This window comes from Sitophilus oryzae, unplaced genomic scaffold, assembly GCF_002938485.1.
Source record: "Sitophilus oryzae breed Bouriz unplaced genomic scaffold, Soryzae_2.0 scaffold_1717_pilon_pilon, whole genome shotgun sequence".
NCBI classification, from domain to species: domain Eukaryota; kingdom Metazoa; phylum Arthropoda; class Insecta; order Coleoptera; family Curculionidae; genus Sitophilus; species Sitophilus oryzae.
In genome coordinates, this window is record NW_022146410.1 from 297,245 (window position 1) to 318,848 (window position 21,604).

Consider the following 21,604-nt stretch of genomic DNA (forward strand, 5'->3'; position numbering starts at 1 on the left):
TTGCGTAAAATACAAACGTGTCTGAACAGAGGCTGTATAATTTTACAATAAGGACTTTCCATCGACTAATAATAATTGAAGGGTCGTTTATGACTAAGCGTAAAACAGATCCGTCTGTTATGTCTCTGGTAAAGCGCTACGCGCGATTAGCAAGCATGTGACGTCACACCACGGTAGCTCTCCTGGCAGCGTTTTCCCGCCTCGACGAAAGGATTCAAATTGAATTACGAATAACTCGAAAAGTATATGAGTATTTGTTTTCAAACTTTGTACGGTCTTTCAATATGCACAAATTTATAATTTGCAGTAGAAAACTAAATTTTGTTGACAGACCTATTTTCACATTTGAAGTTCCATAAACATTCCTCTGCCTGATATAACTCCAGAAATTTTGCAACATGGAAATCCCTCCATTTAAACGACATTTTGATTTACTTATTTCAACAGACCGAGACTGAACGCTTGTTCCAGCTTGTTCTCACGGGCAAGCACTATTCAATTTCATTGAATCAATACGATTGGTCCACCAAAAGTAAAAATGTCTTCCAGTTTTCTAGAAATGCGAAAACATGTTCACATTAATCTGTTTTATTTCAATGACATAGATTCAATGATATTGATCAATAAAATCGACTAATGAGAACCCGCCATTTTCCCCTTTGGTATTTCCACTCTTCAATTGTGAACAAAAACAATGTTAACTGACAAATTGGAGATTACCAAGATAAAGAAACATAAATAACCAAATATGTAATGTACTATCTACTGGATCTATGTCTACGAAAGGAATTTGAAGAATGCAGACACATATTAGAGTATGATCAATTTACTACAAAACATATTTAAATAAATAGCAATATATTTGTAGATCGCTACTTATATACACGATGCAAAGAGTCCACGTGAACTTGACCGAGTATGTCACCGCAAAATACTCTCCGCCCACCCATTGCATTGGCCACTTACAAATTTGTCGAATTTTTATTGACGGGATGCATCGACTAATTTTCGACGAGAACGGTAGTAGACCGAGCTTGGAAAACAGTGCAGTTAATATCCGTTGCAATAAGTAATTAAAGAAAGAAAAAATATCTAGACTAAAAGTAAAACTACCGTAATAAAATATATTAAAATATATTGATGTAACAATGTTTAATACATATTTTAAAGTATATACATAACATATTACCGATCGGAAAAATCTTTGTTCTTTTTCCTTTTCTTTTTCGATGGCTCCAAACCGCTGGAAAACTCTGACGTGGTCAAACTCAGCGATTTGATTGGTCTCTTCTGAGCCGGTCTTTTCAACTCTACATTATCCCTGAAAATAATAATAATATTAATAATCGTATACTGTCAAACGTTATTTTTCCTTAAATACACTGCTTTAAACGTTAACAAATCATTGCACATTTTTAATAGACATATTATAAATAAATTATGTTTTCATATAAATTCCTTTCAAAACTGGCTCAGTGGGTGGGATAATTCTGAAGAGTATAAAATCTGTTATAATTTCATTTTATACTAAATACTTTATTTGCATAGAATAGATTAATTTTCGTTAAAAAATACAGAGACTGGGAGAACTGTTAAGTATTTTACGTATATTTTAAGGAACCAACACGTTTGAATAAAAATATTAAGAACGGAGTATAATACTATCCATGTATTCATGCATGTTGGAGGGTACGACATCATCGGTTCCCATCCTTGACAGTTCTTTTTGACGTTTCAATTGAAATGATTGAATTTGAATTTGATCTCAAATTGTATTGATTTGTTTGTCTTTACTTAAAAAAAAGACTGTAAAATAGTTGGTTGTGTAGTAGATCTCGATCACAATCGGGCGAAACAATTGAATAACTTTTCACTAAGTGACTGTATAATATACATGTGTTACGTGTAGTAAACCGATCATTTATAAAATTCACTTCAAATTAACTAATTATATTTTTTCTAGCATTTTAGCTTTAATACTTATCAAAAATAATTTAAATACGTCAATTTGACTAACGTGCTTCAGTAGCGTATCTGATATTTATGTTATTAAATAATTATTATAACTTATCCATTTTATTGGAAATATATATTTTTATAACAATTTGAATAACTACTAACATTTACTGACAAAATTATTTTTTTCAAGTTTTGAATAAAATTATAACGGCACTGATAAACCGGAATTTAAGTTGGCCATTTTAGGTCCCCATTGCACTTCACCTAAGTTTTTTGATATGCTCCTTAATTAATCTTTTTATTCAAAGAACAACCCTTACTGACTTTAACCAACCTGTAGTAAATATAGTATCGAATACCGGGTGCGTCTAACTTTTAATTCTTTCAGATAAAAAAAACAGATTTGGTATCTGAGTATATGACATAAGTTAGGATTGATTAACGTATTCAACTTTCAATAGAAATTGAAAATGACTACAACTTTTTATTTTTAAATGGCACCCCCGGTATATTTCGTTCCTACTTTATTCGATAGAAAATGGCACTCTGAATAGAATAAAATGACATATCATATGTCAACTTCTGACATTTACGCATATTGTTAATCTGAAATTGTAACATGCGGTTCATAACGAAAATTTGACTCGAAACACCAAGTATGTGGTTGGTACCAAATTATTCGTAAAAAAATAGTTTTTTTCTAAATATGCTAATGAGCCACCCTTGTTCCATTTATAAAAATTGAGATATGATTAAAAATACGACTTGGGCAACTTTTAATCGGCCAGGACAAGACACGAAAAACATTAGACGATCAAGTCTATTTTTCCAAGGCTCTTTCTATAAAAATTAGTGTTTTTAACACAGCCATGGTACTCGAGATTAAAATTTAAAATACGGTTCTTAAGCGAGAATATCAAAAGTTGACATAATATGATATGTCATTCTATTCAGAGGGTCATTTTCTATCGAATAAAGTAAAAAATACCGAGGATGCCATGTAAAAGTCAAAAGTTGAAGTAATTCCCGGTGAAACAGGAAGTAAAAGAAAACAATTGAATACGTCAATAAATCCTGATTTATGTCATACACTAACGAACCAAATCTCGTTTTTTTATCTGAAAAAATAAAAAAAATTATAGGGGTGAGCCACTTTTGAGAAACACTCGGTATAGTCGAATATCAGACGCATGAAATTCCGCCTTTATAGCTATTCGAAATCGATATAATGCGAAAACTATTGGGAAAATTACCACAACGCCAACCGCAATATACATAATATTCGATAAACCTTAATGAATAAATATCTGATATTTTTAAATCGACAAATTGATATGGGAACGGCGCGGCGGCGGCGGTTGCTACCTTCTGTATAGAGCCAGTCGGCTTCTCAGACATCATTATAGTCTACCATTAATAAATAGCTCGCTAATGTTCTCCGCGGGTCTTAAATAAAGTTATAAATCTTCCTGAAAGGGTTTCGCCGCTCTTCTAACGCTCTACGTCTCTCGGAAGAGTTCAGCGGAATGAATGAAAAATCTATCTCTAAATTATACAGGTTTATTCCGTTTTGCCTTTATTCAAAAGGATGATGTTTTGATATTTCCGATATCGCTTCCCTCACATTTCTATTGTATATCGGTGATGTATGGTTCGGTTTAGTTTTTTTTAAGTAAGCGGTTTAAAATATACCTCGCATTTGTATTTGCCTTGAACTATTTTGTCTCTACTTCTGTTCAGTGATTTAACTGTCGATTATTAAAAGATTTATGTAATTATACCGCCGCGACTGGTTTAATTACTGTAATTAATAAGACGAACCCTTTGACTAAGAAGATAAAGGAAGGAGTATAATGCTATCTATGTATTCACGCATTTGAGCTGAATTCGATATCATAAACTACCATTTTTAACACAGTTCTGTTTGACGTTTCAATGGGCCACATTGGAATTCGATTTGTAATTTTGCTGATTTCTTGTGCCCTTCTATTTTATATTTATTTATAATTTATTGTACAATTAGTTTTGTTTAGAGGTAGTAAAGTAGAGTATAGGCGGTATATCCTTATACAACCCTCAGACCTACCACCTTTCTGGGGAAGAGGAGTAGTAAACTACTCCTAGCCGGCCGAGAACGTAGCACAAGGGAGCTATCGTCGCAGTCCTCACTGTGCCAAAGCCATCCCGTGCTACAGTTGCAGCCAAACTGTGCGGCAGCGTAACCGTCACAGTTTAACCTTTTTACGCACCTAACAGTCATCAAAGATGGAACATTCGAGTAGGACAAAATCATGGTCCGGAGGTAAAATACCCCCTCGATCGGATCTCCGGGAGGGGGTGCCTACTCGAGCGTATCATCGGAGAACTAAACAACGTCAATGTTTGACGTTTGCAGCGTGGAACGTCCGTACTCTACTGGACAGGACAAACTCCAATCGACTAGAGAGAAGAACAGCACTGGTCTCACAGGAACTCCACCGACTAAATATAGATGTTGCCGCTCTTAGCGAAACCCGCTTTGCGGATGAAGGTAGTCTCACTGAGAAGCATTATACCTTCTTTTGGAAGGGTCACCCCGCAACACACAGGAGAATTCATGGCGTAGGCATTGCAATCAAAAACGAAATCGCCATCAAATTAACAGAAGTACCTATTGATGTCTCCGAACGTCTTATGACCCTTAAGGTACCCCATATCAGACAAAACTTACGTCAACATCATAAGTGCTTACGCTCCTACCGTAGACGCTAAAATTGAGGATAAGGATAAATTTTACCAAGCTCTGCAAAATACACTCCAACAAATTCCAAAGCACGAACGAATCATTTTGCTAGGTGACTTTAATGCCCGTGTCGGCAAACAACAGGAAATATGGCCTGACGTATTGGGAAAACATGGAATAGGAAACGTAAATAGCAATGGTGAACGCTTATTATCAACATGCACAGAGTATAATCTTTGCATCACCAATACGTGGTTCATGCTGAAGGACAAGTTTAAAGGTACCTGGAAACATCCCAGATCAGGCCATTGGCACCAATTGGACCACGTAATCGTTCGAAGGACGCACCTAAAAGATGTCAGTCTCACAAAAGCCAGAGTAGATGCCGAATGTGGCACTGACCACCGACTTTTAATCTTAAAAATTTTCAGTTAAAACCCAAACATCCACACTGTAAAAAGCAAAGCTACATGTATGTATGTATGTATATTTAAAGGTAGTAAATCTAGAAAGATATTATGTTACACTGATAGAAAGGTTTATTTATTATTAATGAACGTGCTTAATTGTTAAGCCATGGCTGATTGAAATATGGCATAATCAACGTGTATTTATATTTAATATACCATGGATCAAAACGGAATTGTTTAATTATAAAACGAGTACTTGATTCATTAATAGCTAACTCGAGTTCCTTAGAAACAAACTTTGTATTAATATTAAATACATCTATATTTTCAACAAAATACTCTTTGTTTAAAATAATTATATCTTATAAGCCTATATTATAGGTTTTTCTAAGTTAATTTTAATTAAAACAATGTGTAAAATTTATTTAACAAAATATTTATTAAAATAGAATGTATAAAAAACACAAAGAACAGTAACTTTTACCTAAATTATCCTATAAGGTAATAAATACAAAACAAATGATATATATAACATTTAAAAAATATAAAAAACTAAAAATACTTAAATTAAACCTGTATTGCCCTATATAGTTAACTTCCAAAATAGGATTAATCTCATCATAGATACCATTACTTTTTAAAAATATCTCGATCCTTGTCAACGTCATGGCCGCCGCCGTCGTTTGTAACTCGGAAGCCGAAGCTGCCGAAGTATCCATCAAATCATGTAAATCTTTTATCACCCGACCATCTAAACCAATTATGCAACACTTCTTCGGGAAACTCATAGTCCGTTATTGATTATACGCCCAAGGACAAGGTTTATGGCTTAATGGCTATCTCTTACGCTCTCAACAGTAAACACATACAAAATGAATCCGCACAAGTCAGAATGACGAACTGAAGAAAAAATCACCGAACACCAATATAGATACCCACACAAACCGCAGTGAAACCAAAATTCGGGAATATCGCCTATGCTTATTTTTAAATGGAGTTAAAATCGTCGTTCTATCTTAAACGTAAAAGACACGACTAGGACGCGACGCTATAGCTTTGCTATAGGCATTACCGAGAATTAAAATTCCTAGATTACAATATAGTATCTTTGTTTTATTATAAATACAATGGAGCTTTCATAAATTTATGTAGATTTATTGGTGAGACAGGACTGCTATTTATTAATCAATAATGCTTAGATGCAAAAAATAGTCTGTTTGATCTAGAGAAGATATTCTTTAATAATAAATACATAATATTATTATGTATATTAAATAACAATATATTGGTTTAATAGTTAAACAAGATAAACAAAACTGTTTTTTAGAAATATATTGGATTAATAACAAATAAATCAGTAAGTAATAAGGGGGTGATTATTAAATAGTACAGATATATGCATATGCATACATATCTTTTAACAATTTACTATTTAGAAGCCTAAAATATTAATATAAAATTAATTTTATTCATGATAAATAAATACTATTGGAATCCATGACGGAATAATAATAAAGTACTTTTTTCTATCAGTGTAGAATTTAAATTAAAAGTGACCTTATTGCGAATTCCAGAAGAAGAAAAAATCTGTAAAGTAGTTACTAGGTGGTAGTAAAGTAGTTGTCTTGTTGTAAGAGAATAAATTTCATTGGTAAGTCACTTATTTAAGATTAACTAATCATATATCTTTTCTAAATCAAATTAACTAATCATATATCATATATAAAACAACCACAGAGTTCCCAACTGGCAAAGGAGAACGGCAGGGAGACGCGATATCCCCAAAGCTGTTTACAGCAACACTAGAAGAAATCTTCCGTAAACTGGACTGGACCAACAAACGATTAAAAATAGATAGAGAATATCTTAACCATCTAAGATTCGCTGATGACAGTCCTAATTGCCAATAGTCCTGAAGAACTACAAGCACGAATGAACGAATTAAATACAGCCAGCAATAAAGTGGGTCTCAAAATAAATTTACAAAAACTAAAGTAATGTGCAACGAACTAGCGGGCAGAAAAGACATTCTAATAAATAACACAACACTGGAAATAGTAGAAGGATATATATATTTGGGAAAACTAATACACAGCTCGGGATCTCCAGAAATCGCCAGAAATCAACAGAAGAATTAAGTTAGCATTGTGCTACTTATGGAAGAAACTCAATCATTTTCAAATCTAGAATGCCACTAAAGAATAAAACATTCGACCAATGTACACTACCAGTCATGACATATGCATGCAAAACCTGGGGTAGAACTATGTAACTAAATAGCGATCGGTATCAATGAAGAATACTGTCCTTGACAATAGTTCCACCTCTGGAACTCAAAACTGGAACTTAAAAACTTAAAACGGGCATTATAAGGAAACTGCAGATCACACAACGCTCAATGGAACGAAATATGCTGGGAATAACCAAGAGAGACCGTAAAAGAATAGAGTGGATATGACAAAAGACCCAGGTAATAGATGTCATCCACAGAGTCAAACACCTCAAGTGGCAATGGGCAGGACACCTGGCAGGAAGGACGGACAACAGGTGGACCACAAAAATTACAGCATGGTAACCACGAGAAATTAAGAGACCTAGAAGAAGACCAAACCTGAGATGGGGCCCTGATGTTAGGAAATTAGCAGTGATAACTTGGGCCCGCATAGCCAACAATACATAGACAACAATGGGTCCAACTACAAAGAGAGTATCTAAATATGTGAGAGAGGTTACACAATAATTGAAAATGGTTGAATAAGCTGAAAATGACGATGATGATATCTTTTCTCGCATTTTCGGTTTTATTTAGTTCATAAAAATAATTAAGATACATCAACTTGATTTAAGTGTTTCAGTGACATACAAATGTAATTAAATAATTACTATTACTAATTTTAATAACTAATAACATTTATTAACAACGTAAAACAAAACCAACAAATTATGGGTATACCCTACATTATATTTTTGTACGTTTTAAATAAAATTAGCACGGCACTGCTGAACCGGAATTTAAGTCAGCCATATTTACCCTCCATTGCGCTCCACCTAGATTTGTTCATAATATACTCCTTCTTTAATCTTTTTATTCAAAGGAGGAACCAGATTATCTAGATTGGAGATGTTTGCTCATTTATATGAAATATATTGTATATGATGAGATATATATGATATATACAGGGTGGTCCGAACTGTATTCCGGAAACTTCGGTAGTATATTCTGCAGATAAAATAAATGTATGTCCTGAAATGCTTAGTTTCGGAGATACAGGGCATAAAAGTTTCATTTTTATATCGATTTTTTTCAAATAATTTATGAAGTAACGTCAATAATTGGATGAAAATTCGTGCCTGGGAGTTTTTTGACATGAGAAATTTGATTTTGATTTCAATATGACTCCTACTTGTAGAGGGCGCCACCTACATATTTTTAAACTGGTTTGAAGAGTAATAATAACTTTTCGTTCGTTTCTGTATAAAACAACTGAGCCAAAAAATATTAATCTACGTTTTTTTACGTAAAAAAGGTCTCATGGTAAAAATTACTACGAGTAATGGTTGTCGAGATATTTGGAATCGAAATTATCAATACCTATCATCATTGACCTCGTCATTGACATAAATTAAACATGTTAACTAAATAGTTATTAGACTGAAATCATAAATTTTAAATGTTTTTGTGCCAAAAGTTACACAGAAACTGTTTTATCATCATTTTTTCGCAGAAAAAATTATGATTAATTTAAAAAAAATAAAAATTTCCCAAATTTATTATTTCAGTCAAATAACTATCTACTCACGTATTTATTTTGTGTCAATAATGACATGTATTGACTATTTCTATTCTAAATATCTTGAGAACGGTTGCTCGTAGCGATTTTTACCAAGATACATTTTTTACGTAAAAAGTCACGGAAATCTATATTTTTTCAGTCAGTAGTTTTATACAGGTACTGACGAAAAGTTATTACTTCAAAAAATACATGTAGGTGGCGCCCCCTACAAATAGGAGTCATATTGACATCGAAATCAAATTTCTCTTCTTCAAAAAACTCCCAGACACACAAAATTAAACTTGTACACCCTGTATCTCCGAAATTAAGCATTTTTGGACATACATTTACACGAACTTTTTTACTTATTTTATCTGCAGAATACGCAGCCGAAGTTTCCGGAATACAGTTCGGACCACCCTGTATATAATGAGATACATATCTAAAATTAAGAGTATGAAATCGGCACCCAGTAGTAATGTAAAGTCTGTCCAACGAGAACCTACATGACAGTGATAGTTATCTGTCATTTTAATTAATAAATAATTTGACTGGTTGGGCAGACTTTCGTAATACTTGTTATGGTGTAGTCGATTGTCGCTACCAAAGAAAGATTTTAATTGTTGCCAATTCCAAATATAAATTAATTCATAGACTAAAAAATAAAATTCCGGAAAAAATGCAGGTTATTTTTGCCTGACAATAACTACACCTGACGTCCAACATTTTCCATTTCGCACTCTAATCTGACCGCGCCGGTCACTTAATAGCTCCACTACGAGACGTAAGAGGTAATAAAGAAGTAATTAATCTGAGGGGACATGAAGGGGGCACAGTACTACGCTTTTTATATGCCTCTGACTGCCCCCAAGTTATTAATCACCGGCGCTGGGTTCATTAATAACTGCGTTGCTGCCGCCGGCTTTTATGGGAGTCGAGCCTCGAAGGCGAAGGTGATCAAAAAAGCCGAAACTTCGATTAGAGGGATAGTTTTTTTTCGGGAGGCTACCGTTTTGTAGAACTAAAAAGAATCCTTTATTATGGGAGAACCGTTAGAAATAAAGGATTTAAAAAAAAAAGAAAAAATTGTACTGAAGCTGTGGTTGGTTCCTTGTGAAACATCGTTGAAATATTAGTATTTTAATAAAGCACGCTTTTAGATGTTTCAAAAAACTTTTTGAAACATCTAAAAGTTTTTTGAAACATCTAAAAGCGTGCTTTATTAAAATACTAATAAAGAAAAAAATTATTTTATACTTTAGAAAGTTTGGCATAGAATTTGGAACACCCTGTACGGTTTAAGATTACGATATTTATAGCAAGGTAAGTACAGATCAACTATAGTAAATACGTAGCATAGTTTTCATTTCAGGACATTTATTTTTAATATTTGAACAATAATCTAATCTAGTAGTTTAGGCTTTCGCGGTTGAGTCGTTTGAAGAATTTTGGTTTTTCGGGTTATTAGGCCGTCGTCGGTTAAATTGCTTCTAACGTTTCGCTTCTAGCACGAGTGGCTAGTTCAGGGGTGTGTTGCTCCGATTGCTCATCAGTCTAGTGTGAGCAATCGGAGCAAACACACCTCTGAAGATGCTAGCCACTCGTGCTAGCGAAACGTTAGAAGCAATTCTAACCGACGACGGCCTAATAACCCGAAAAACCAAAATTCTTCAATAATCTAATCACTTTCCATAATCCATAAAGATTTAAATTTATCTATACTAATATATAAAATCCTTAAGTGACTGACTCACTGATTAATCACGATCCTGCTCAAACCACTCAACGTAAGAAGCTAATTTTGGCATACAGGTTGATTTTAGTGTGTAGAGGTTCGATAAGAAGGGATTTTTCGAAATTCCAGTTCCAAAGGGGAGAAACCACCCCTCAAATGTTAAAAACGGTCAAGTTTCCGAAAAAACGCTTTAACACGTATATTTTATTTTGTTTTTTTTACATATTTTAAGATTTTTTAAAAATGTATACAAGGTGTTTCGAAAAATCTGGTCATTGATTAATCACGATCCTGCTTAAAGCGCTTGACGTAAAAAGCTCATTTTTGGAAAACGGATTGACTTTAGGGAGTAGAGGTTCGATAAGAAGGGATTTTTCGAAACTCGAATTCTAAGGGGGTGAAACCACCCCTCAAATATTGGAATATTTTTTATTTAAAAACCGGTGAGTTTTTCGGAAAAACTCTTAAACACGTATAAAAATTTTATTTTGTTGTTTTACAGATTTTATGATTTTTTAAAAATTTATACAGGGTGTTTTATAAAATATGACCATTGAGTAATCACAATTCTGCTTAAACTGCTTGACGTTTAAGGCTGATTTTTGGCAAACGGATTGACTGTGGGGTGTAGAGGTTCGCTAAGGAGGGGTTTCGCGAATCTCAAATTCCAAAAGGGTGAAAACGCCCCTCAAATATTACAATATTTGTTATTTAAAAAATGGTTAGTCTTTCGGAACAACGCTTGGACACGCATAATTTATTTTGTTTTTTTACATATATTGAAATTTTTTAAAAAATCATACAGGGTGTTCCAAAAAGTTGGGTAACTGATTAACCACGATTCTGCTTAAACTGCTTGACGTAAAAAGCTTATTTTTGGCAAAAGGATTTTTCGAAAGTCAAATTCCAACGAGATGAAACTACCCCTCAAATACTACCAAGTTATATAATAATATCGCCATATTGTTTTTTCTCATGCTGACATAAATGTGAGAAAATTTTATCCAATTTGTATGTTAATGGAAATTCTTGCTTTGCTTTGATCACCATTACAAATGATTAATTCGACGCGAACGAAGTCGCGGGTACACGCTAGTGTATTTATATATTTAATAAAGATTTTGTTAAATAAGTTTTGATATGCTAAAATTTTATTAAATGAGTTTCAGGGATATTAATAAATTAATACAAAAAGCCTTTTTTTTTAAAAAATATTAAAAATATACAACTTTTATTTGAACTTTTTCTTTCTAAACCTGGTCACTTTCCAAAAACTTTATAATTTTTCACCCCATCCCGGGGGTGAATTTAAAAAAACCTGAATTGAAGTTTATAATTTTCGAGCAAATTGAAAGAAAATATTAAATTCTTCAGCAACTTACGATTTTTTTAATTTCTACTATCATCCCCTAGCTTCTCGCCCCTCTATCTCGGTTAATTTTGATTTAATAAAAAAAAATTAGAGTTAATTTTTATGGTAAATTTGACGCTCTACAGCTTTTATTTGAACTTCTTTTCTAGTCTTTACCGTTAGTCCGAAATTGCGAAAAAAATACTTTATTTACGTATTTCACCCCTTCTCGGGGATGAATTTAAAAAAACCTTTTACAGTTCGTTTTTAGATCTGTCAAAGTAACTTATATAAAAAATTCAAGTTTTTCCCAAACATTCGTATTTGAACGCCTATTTTCTTGGACTATTAGAAAAGTTATATCACATATCACATTAATATAGGCTTGGTGCATTTCAATTGATTTCAACAAATTCCGATGGTAGCGCTTCAACAGCAAAAATCAGAAATTATCCCTACCTATTTTACGCCGCGCCGGCGCGGCGCCGTCATGTTGATCGCATTAAAATAATATTGAAATCGTGTTTTTTTCACAATATTTAAGTACATAGGTATTTTAATTTTTTGCTAGTGCAGTTATTCAGACTATAAAACACTCAGGTACGAGGTTTGTATGATGTAACGTTGTTTCGAGTAGTAAAAAATAAGTGAAAAAGAATTCGAACTAGACGTCGTGTTGTGTTATGATAATTTCAAATGTTAATAAAATTGCCGAAAAATATTAACGCGTATAAGAGAGCGTAATTAGGGCGTTGTTGGGTGCAATAACATTCAATAATTGAACTTTCCCGTTTAATAATTGACATTCAACTCTTCCGAAACAACATTTTATAGCTTCATATTTTCTCACACCAATTTGATCAAAAGCAAAAATGGATTCAAGCACTTCGACGAAACAAGTGAGTAAACAAAGTGCTCGTTACATAATCAAAAAATTAAAAAGACATAATATACTATGAGAGGATAAAATATAATTTGCAATATTAATGGTATACTTTTTTTAATCAACTAGTGATTAAAATTATAATTATGTACCTTTAAAAATTTTCGTTATAGCCGAAACAGCCCATTCAACAAATTCAAATTCCAATTATGCCCCACTAGCAAAACCATGGGATTAAAATTATGCTCGTTACCGTAGTTGACCTCGTCTAAAAAAATTTTTCTTAACTGGAATAATAAATTATAACACAAGCTAAATCTTATAAAGGTATGAAAATATTTACTTTTTTATTTTTATTTTTAGAATTTTCACAAATTGTACATCCTAACACTTTTAGAATAAATGTTTTTTTTTCGTATTCTCGCTATTTAAACCCGTGTATTTGTAAGTCGAGTAAACCCGAGTATTTGTAAATACGAGTTGTTTACGATATTCTCCGACGGTGGCAGCACCGGCGGAAAATGTACCAGGCCTATAGATATTCATGCAGATATACACTGATTGATGAATGTCATCCATCGCCAATAACTTACTCAGAAAGAATCACATTATCAGGACCAATTTCGATTGAAGCTAATTACTCTTAATAGTTCTCGAAATGATTGTTAGGCGAAAAGGCTCAGACCCTCAATCAGATAATGGTAATTCGGTACGAAGTCCGAATCGCAGGTGTAAGTGCCCCGTAATTAATCTTTTGTGTCGGTTAATGGGCAACGTTGAGAGAATTAAGGTTATAAAACGGATCAATGGGGATCTACCAGACACTGCTTGTACACAAAAGAGTCTTGAATTACTTGATGTAAATATTCTTAAAGATTTGTTTTAGTTCTGTTTTTATTTACTAAATATAAATGGTACAATATATACAGGGTGTCCCAGAAATAAGTGCAAATATTTTAAGGGGTGGTAGATCTCGATAAAAGAAACATATTTTCTCTTTATCGTTTTTCAAATAAGTCCAAAATAACGGAGTTATTTTACTTTGAAAATTTAAAAAAAAAATGTTTTTTTTTGCTAAAATTTTGAGAACCACTGGATCTTTTCTGGATTTTCTTTCTTGTAAATTTAATCCAATACCTATGTTGCCATATTATCAAAAAATTATGTTTTTTAACTAAAAACTAAAAAAAATTTTTCAACAAATTTCGAATTTTCAAAATTTTTTTTTCGCGAAAAAAACCTCTTAGGCGTGTTTCTGGGGTTGAATTATACTACCAGTTAAAATATTTGCACTTATTTCTGGGACACCATATATATACCGTGTGATTGCATTAAAATAACGCCAGTAATTTTTCTGTCTTACTAGAGCTTGTTTGCCAGTTAAAGAACAAGAAAATATTTTGATAAAGAAAATATTTTTAATAAAGAGCGAGAAAATATTTTAAGCAATATCTTGTGGTTGCTCGTAGCGATTTTTACTAAGAGACCATTTTTACTTAAAAAATGGCGAAAATTTATATTTTTTCTCATATTAGTGTAATACAGGTATGGGCGAAAAGTTAGTACTCTTTAAAACAGTTAAAAAAACATAAGGTTCAGGGCTAGGGTTCTAGGAGCCTAGGGTTCAGAACCGGGAATTTCCGGTTCTTTTGAGACATCAAAGAAACGGGACTCGAAATGATTAATTCCAGGTTCTTTCGGTACTTCCGAGACTCGGTAATAATAATTAAAAACATATTGCGGTCGAAATCAAACTCTTCTAAGTAAGTAGTGATGCTATCTCTGACTGTTCTTACTTCTGAAGTGATTTTGAAGTTTCAATAACGTTTATTAGTAATTATTGAAGTATAAATATGTTATTTTATTATTTAGTATAATATTTCTGAATGTATTAGTTATTTTTTTTTGTGTTATGTTTTATTAGTTAGACATTAACATCTTTAATTGAAAATGTTAATTTTTTGTTTTTCAAATTTAGTTAAGTTGATTTAGAGGTTGGTTGATGTTGTTTGATTTAATTTTGAAGCTACGTATGTGTTTTTTTTTCGCTTGTGTTCATTATTTGTGTTCATGTTTACTTTCTCATGGCTTAATAATTTGATATTATTTTCATTTGAAACTCAATTTTTTAACGTTTTTACTTTTGAGAATCCCTTGCTTGCTAATTGACGAACTCCACAATCATTGAACGAAAATATTTTAGTACAGTCCCGGAAACTCTAATTAATACTACCAATTAGGGTTCAGGTCTTTTTTGCCATTACAGAACCGTGCCTTGGAAACAACAATTAAAAAATTATTTTTTTGTTACGTGAGAAAGTCCTTTGATACTTTCTAGTGGTCGAAATCAAACTCTTCTAAATATGTAATGATGCAATTTCTTATTAATCTTGCTTCTTTTCTCTTTTGAAGTTCCTATAATATTTATTATGTTATGTTTTAATAGATATTTGCATTTTTAATTCAATATTTTAGGGCTTGTGTCTCAAATTCAGTTCAGTTAGTTTATGTTGTTTGTTGTGAAATTTAAGTTATCTATACTTTTTTCTTTACTTGTGTTCATGTTAATTTTTTCATGACTGATTACTTAATAATTAGATGTTATTTTCATTAAAAATCTCAATTCTTAATCCATTTTACATTGAAAAACCATCCCTTGCACTTGCTTTCTCGGATCGGAGATATTATGTTGATTTGGTGCTAGAACCAATCGTTAGTCTTTGGAGAGCTGCAATTTAGGATAATTTTAACTTCATACACGATAGTGCACCTCCCCGTACCAGCAGAGTGACTTGAGAATGTCTTGAAATGGAAGGTGAAATAGTTTTGGACTGGCCTGCATGTTCACCCTAACATTCACCTCTCTAATATCACCTAAACTCTATCGAACACTAGAGGGACTAGCTCAAAAAAAAGATTAGAGCTCGTCGAAACAATTCAGGAAATCTTGCACAGATTGATAAACTGCACCACTATTGAACAAAAATTAGTCAGTACCGAAAGTACCGTAACAACGGGAAATCCCGGTTCCTAAGAGGCGCGGTACCGAGATTCCCGGTTCCGAAAAACAGCTCCGGCAAAGAATATACCTAGCTAGAAAAAGAATGGACTCTGCCATACTGAAAAATGGTCCTACAGAAGTGGCGCCATCTATTGAGTACGGCCTCTTCTAAATATGTAATGATGCAATTTCTTATTAATCTTGCTTCTTTTCTCTTTTGAAGTTCCTATAATATTTATTATGTTATGTTTTAATAGATATTTGCATTTTTAATTCAATATTTTAGGGCTTGTGTCTCAAATTCAGTTCAGTTAGTTTATGTTGTTTGTTGTGAAATTTAAGTTATCTATACTTTTTTCTTTACTTGTATTCATGTTAATTTTTTCATGACTGATTACTTAATAATTAGATATTATTTTCATTAAAAATCTCAATTCTTAATCCATTTTACTTTGAAAAACCATCCCTTGCTCTTGCTTTCTCGGATCGGAGATATTATGTTGAATTGGTGCTAGAACCAATCGTTAGTCTTTGGAGAGCTGCAATTGGGGATAATTTTAACTTCATGCACGATAGTTCACCTCCCCGTACCAGCAGAGTGACTAGAGAATGTCTTGAAACGGAAGGTGAAATAGTTTTGGACTGGCCTGCATGTTTACCCTAATATTCACCTATCTAATATCGCCTAAACCCTATCGAACACTTGAAGGACTAGCTCAAATAAAGGGTTAGAGCTCGTCGCAACAATCTAGGAAATCTTGCACAGATTTGCTGTCCTCCATTCGCGAACTTCGAGTTCCGGGCTTTACGCCCTGGGGCTACTCGAGAACGGTTCTGAAAGGAGCGGTGCGCGATAGCCTGGTGCCCTCATATGGCGCGGAACAGTTCTGGAATTTTATAACTCAATTGAATGGAGTGAGGGTATCGCGTTCTTGAACAGTTCAGAGCTGCTCAACTGCGTGAACAAAAATTAGTCAGTACCGAAAGTACCGAAAGAATGGGAAATCCCGGTTCCTAAGAGGCGCGGTACCGAGATTCCCGGTTCCGAAAAACAGCTCCGGTTCCGCAAACCCTAGTGGCGCCCCCTCTAACTAGGAGTCATACTGACATCGAAATTGAATTTACCTGGTTTTGCATTGTTACCTATTCAGTTTTAATTTAAAAATAGATTCAGTTTTTCTTAAATTACTTAAAATCGGCTTGCCCAAAATTATTCAAATTTAGCATGTGTATTCAGCATACGCAGACTTTTAACAAAAATTAAGTACGACTTCGCTGTAGAATTAACAGGGGCGCCAATATCTGGACAGTTCAAAATTTGCAAGCGATTTCCTGTTCCCAACGACGATGCACCACCCGGTATATAAAGTACATCAAAGGAGATCAGGTGAAGATAGAAATTGGCTGAATAACAAACATTTATATTTTTATATTGTAATTTTAACACTTAACAAGGACTCCAATAGACCCGTCAAAAACATATCCACTTGATTAATCTAATTTTTAAAAAGGTGTTACCCTCCATTTAGGGATATTTTCTAAATTGCCTACCTATTTAATGAGCGTTGCCATTCATTAGGCGGCCTCACCGCGCTTGAGAAATTAGGAAACCTGTGAAACCCTTCCCAGAAGATTTATAACTTTATTAAAAGCCAGTGGAGAACATTAGATATTAATGGTGGTTCGTAATGACCTCTGAAAAAAATCCAGTCATCTCGCCGCTGTACTTGAATTTTTAAATGTCTGTGCTCGGTTGTAAAAATGATCATTAATAAAATGTTATAAGTTATATTTCTAGAGTATTAATAAAAATAATACAAAAGTAGCGCCAATATTATTGCCTATAGTAATATTTTTATTTGAAACTAATATAATATTGTTGTCATGTTTCAATATATAGTTGTAAAACATAACAATAAAAAATTACAAATCTGAGCGTAACTGAATTGTTGTAAAGCTTCAATCAGAACCTCAAAATTAGTGGATTAAAATAGTGGTTTCAATTAGCGTAGAAGTTTGTTCCTCTAATTTTAATGTAAACATATCGGTAGTAATTTTCAATTAGTAGAAAAAGTTAACAAACTTTTAAACTTCATTCAGAACCTCGAAATTAATGGAGTAAATTAGTGGTTTCAACTACCACTTTACACTTAAAAATCCTCGGTCATTCACAATGTTTCAAAAATATAAATAAAATTAAATATAGTATCCTAGCAGAGTTTGCGGTAGTCAGTTGTATCCTTAGAGAAAGCTCAATAAATAGCTTATAACAATCAACTTATAACAACAACCTAACCTAACCACAATTTCTCTTGACGGATGATAATCAAAAACCAAAATGACATTATTCGCAAATTTTGAAGTGGAATTAGTGAAAAAAATTTTGTTTGTTAACTTTTTCTACTAATTGAAAGTTGAAGCTGAAAATTGAAGTTGAAGAACAAATTTCTACGCTAATTGAAACCACTAATTTCCAGGTTCTAAATGAAGCTTAAATAGTTTTATTTTTTAAAACTGAAAATAAACTATAAAAGACGAGGTATACTAAATATGAAATGTTCAAAGTAATAATATTTAAGAACAAATAATAACGGAGCAATCAACAATCACTGAAATAGTTTGCTTGTTTGGTTGGCAATAAATTTAAGAAATTCGAATATTTATCGGCTGTCATCACTAGCGTCAAAACAAACCAAAAATTAAATATGATTAATTTTCTGACAAAATTTAAATTCGTTTTCCATAATTAATGACTAATAAGACTAATCAAAACGAGATGAAAAACATATGGATTTAACTTGAAGGTTTTCCAATTTAGTTATTGAATAAAAGTATTAAAAATATAGGTTAGATTACATGCTCATAATAAATTTTGAACTAGTTCTATTTTATATATTATACACATCTAACTTTGTTTTGAACGCCACAGGATGAAAATTATCCGTGATTATGTAATACTTTTCCATGTGGAATACTACAGTTACATTGAAATATAGTCATTTTTTACAATGAAAAATATGTGTCGATTTTACAAAAAAACAAAGCCAAAACTTGTAGATAAATTTTGATAAGAAAAGCTGAAAAGACAAAAAAATTGACGTTACTGAATAGACAATTTTTTAAATTTTTTGGATCTATAATTTGTTTTAAATCAGTACCAACTACAAATCCTAAAATCCTCTAACACAGTATTGCCAACTAATTCAGTCATTGTTGATCGTTCCGTATTATCGCTATTATAAATGAATTCTACTTACTGATGGTTGGCAAGTTTCTTGTTGAGTTTTTTCGGTTCCGTTCTGGACACTTGTCCTTTCACTACCCTAGCTACGGAGGTGGGAGTTTCTTTAAGTCCAAAACTAGTAACGTAGTGTCCTAGGTTAGCCTTCTTAAAGTCGAAAACTGGTTTCAACTTGTTGGGGTATGAACTGTAGAATCTAGCCCAAGATGAGTATCCTGAAATTAAAAAGAGAAACATAGTAGTTATAATTTAGTATAGTCTTTTTTTAAGGGTTTACTGGTCAAACAACTACTAGTGCAATGTTTGCTTCCACATCATTATACAGGGTGGTCCGAACTGTATTCCGAAACTTCGGCAGCATATTCTGCAGATAAATTAAGTAAAAAGTTCTTATAAATGTATGTCCTAAAATGCTTAGTTTCGCAGATACAGGGTGTAGAAGTTTCATTTTTATTTCGATTTTTTCCAAATAATTTCCGAAGTAACATCAATATTTGGATGAAAATTGGTGTCTGGGAGTTTTTTGACATGATAAATTTGGATTTCGACGTCAATATGACAACCTATGTATTTTTTAACTGGTTTGAAGTGTAATAAACCGTCCTTTTCGTCCGTACCTGTATAAAACTAGCTAGTTAAAAAATATACATTTACGATGTATATAATTTTTACGTAAAAATAGTCTCTTGGTAAATATCGCTACGAGTAATGGTTCTAGATATTTAGAATCGAAATTACCAATACCTGTCATCATTGACATAAATAAAACATGTTGACTAATTAGTTATTAGACTAAAATCATAAATTTGCAATGTTTTTGTGCCAAAAGTTCAACAGAAACTGTTTTATCATCGTTTTTCCAAAAAAAAATTATGATTAGTTTAAAAAAAATAAAAAGTTTCCCAAATTTCTCATTTCAGTCAAATAACTATCTACTCAACATGTTTTATTTTTTGCCTATAATGACACGTATTGACTATTTCCATTGTAAATATCTTGACAACGGTTGCTCGTAGCGATTTTTACCAAGCGACATTTTTACGTAGAAAATCACGGAAATGTATATTTTTTCACTCAGTAGTTTTATACAGGTAATACGGACAAAGAGTTATTACTCTTCAAAACAGTTACAACACACGTAGGTGGCGCCCTTACAAATAGGAGTAATTTTGACATTAAAATCAAATTTCTCATGTCAAAAACTCCAATTTTCATCAAATATTGTTACTTTAGAAATTATTTGGAAAAAATCCAAATAAAAATGAAACTTCTACACCCTGTAACTTCCGAAACTAAGCTTAGACAAAATGTTGTATACTCTACTTACTATAGTAACTATACCAACTTCGCTGTGTACTAACATTTGTAACGATATATTTTTTATTTTACTTCAGAAATTATTTGGAAAAATCGAAATAAAAATGAAACTTCTAAACCCTGTATCTCCGAAACAAAGCATTTTCAGACATACAATTATACTAATTTTTTTTACTTATTTTTATCTGCAGAATATGCTGCCGAAGTTTCGAAATACAGTTTGAACCACCCTGTTATTAAGCCCTATTGTTTTAAAATATCGAAAAGGAAAGTATCGTGCAATTCACTATTTCAGATTTTATAGATATTTTACTTAGTTTTTAAATGTTTCGATTCATGTATGTACATAATCGTAAAAATGATTTTTTTTAGATTTCCCCCCTTTAAAACTATCTAAATGAATTGGAATTATCTTATGATAAGCTTCATTCAGAACCTCGCAGTGGATAAATGAGTGGTTTTAATTAGCGTAGAAGTCTGTTCCTTTAATTTCAATGTAAGCATTCAGAACGTCAATTAGTGGTAAACTTTTTCAATTAATAGAAAAAGTTATCAAACTTTTGACTTTTCCACTAATTATACTTCAAAATTTGAGACAAATGTCATTTTGGCCTTTGATTATCTTCCGTCAAGAGAAATTGTAGTTAGAAATCAAAAGTTGATTGTTTTATAAGCTAATGTAAGCTGTTGCTAGGATATTCTATTAATTTTGTGTTTTTTAAACATTGTGAATAATCGTAAACTAAAAAGTATAAAGTGTAATTGAAACCGCTAATTTATTCCACAAATTGCGAGGTTCTGAACGAAGCTTAATACGAGCCCTAACAACTATATGTTGGGACAAGGTCTTTTTTGCAATAAATATAGTAATTTGTTAAAACGACTCAATTTATTTTGTTTATTATTCTAAATTCAAACATTACAATATGATCTAGACAATTTTACTATATTTTTATAACTTTGCAAACAAATCACTTTTGATAATAGCTATTTTGCCAAAATCAAACCAAATTTGCTGACAACTATATATTGGGACCGCACAACAAGAAATTTGTTTAATACGGAGTTACATCACCTTTCGCCTTAACAACTGCCTGAACTCTTAATGGCATTGTATTTACCAAAGATTGGCACATTTGAGGAGAAAAATTATCCCAAATTTCCTGCAGTTTTGCCCGCAAATCAAAAATTGTTCGTTGAGGGTGGCTTCTT

At 32.4% G+C, this 21,604-nt stretch overlaps 1 protein-coding gene across 1 annotated transcript in view; it reads right to left on the bottom strand.

Moving 5' to 3' along the window:
- Positions 1-1,120: 1,120 nt before the first annotated feature.
- Positions 1,121-21,604, bottom strand: part of LOC115881371 (probable ATP-dependent RNA helicase CG8611) — a 32,918-nt gene continuing 12,434 nt past the window's right edge. The window contains exons 7-8 of the mRNA XM_030898824.1: positions 19,092-19,290; positions 1,121-1,321 (exon numbers count right to left, since the gene is read on the bottom strand). Coding sequence (XP_030754684.1) covers positions 1,186-1,321; positions 19,092-19,290 — 335 coding nt within the window. The 3' untranslated portion in view covers positions 1,121-1,185. The remainder of the gene's footprint in view (positions 1,322-19,091; positions 19,291-21,604) is intronic.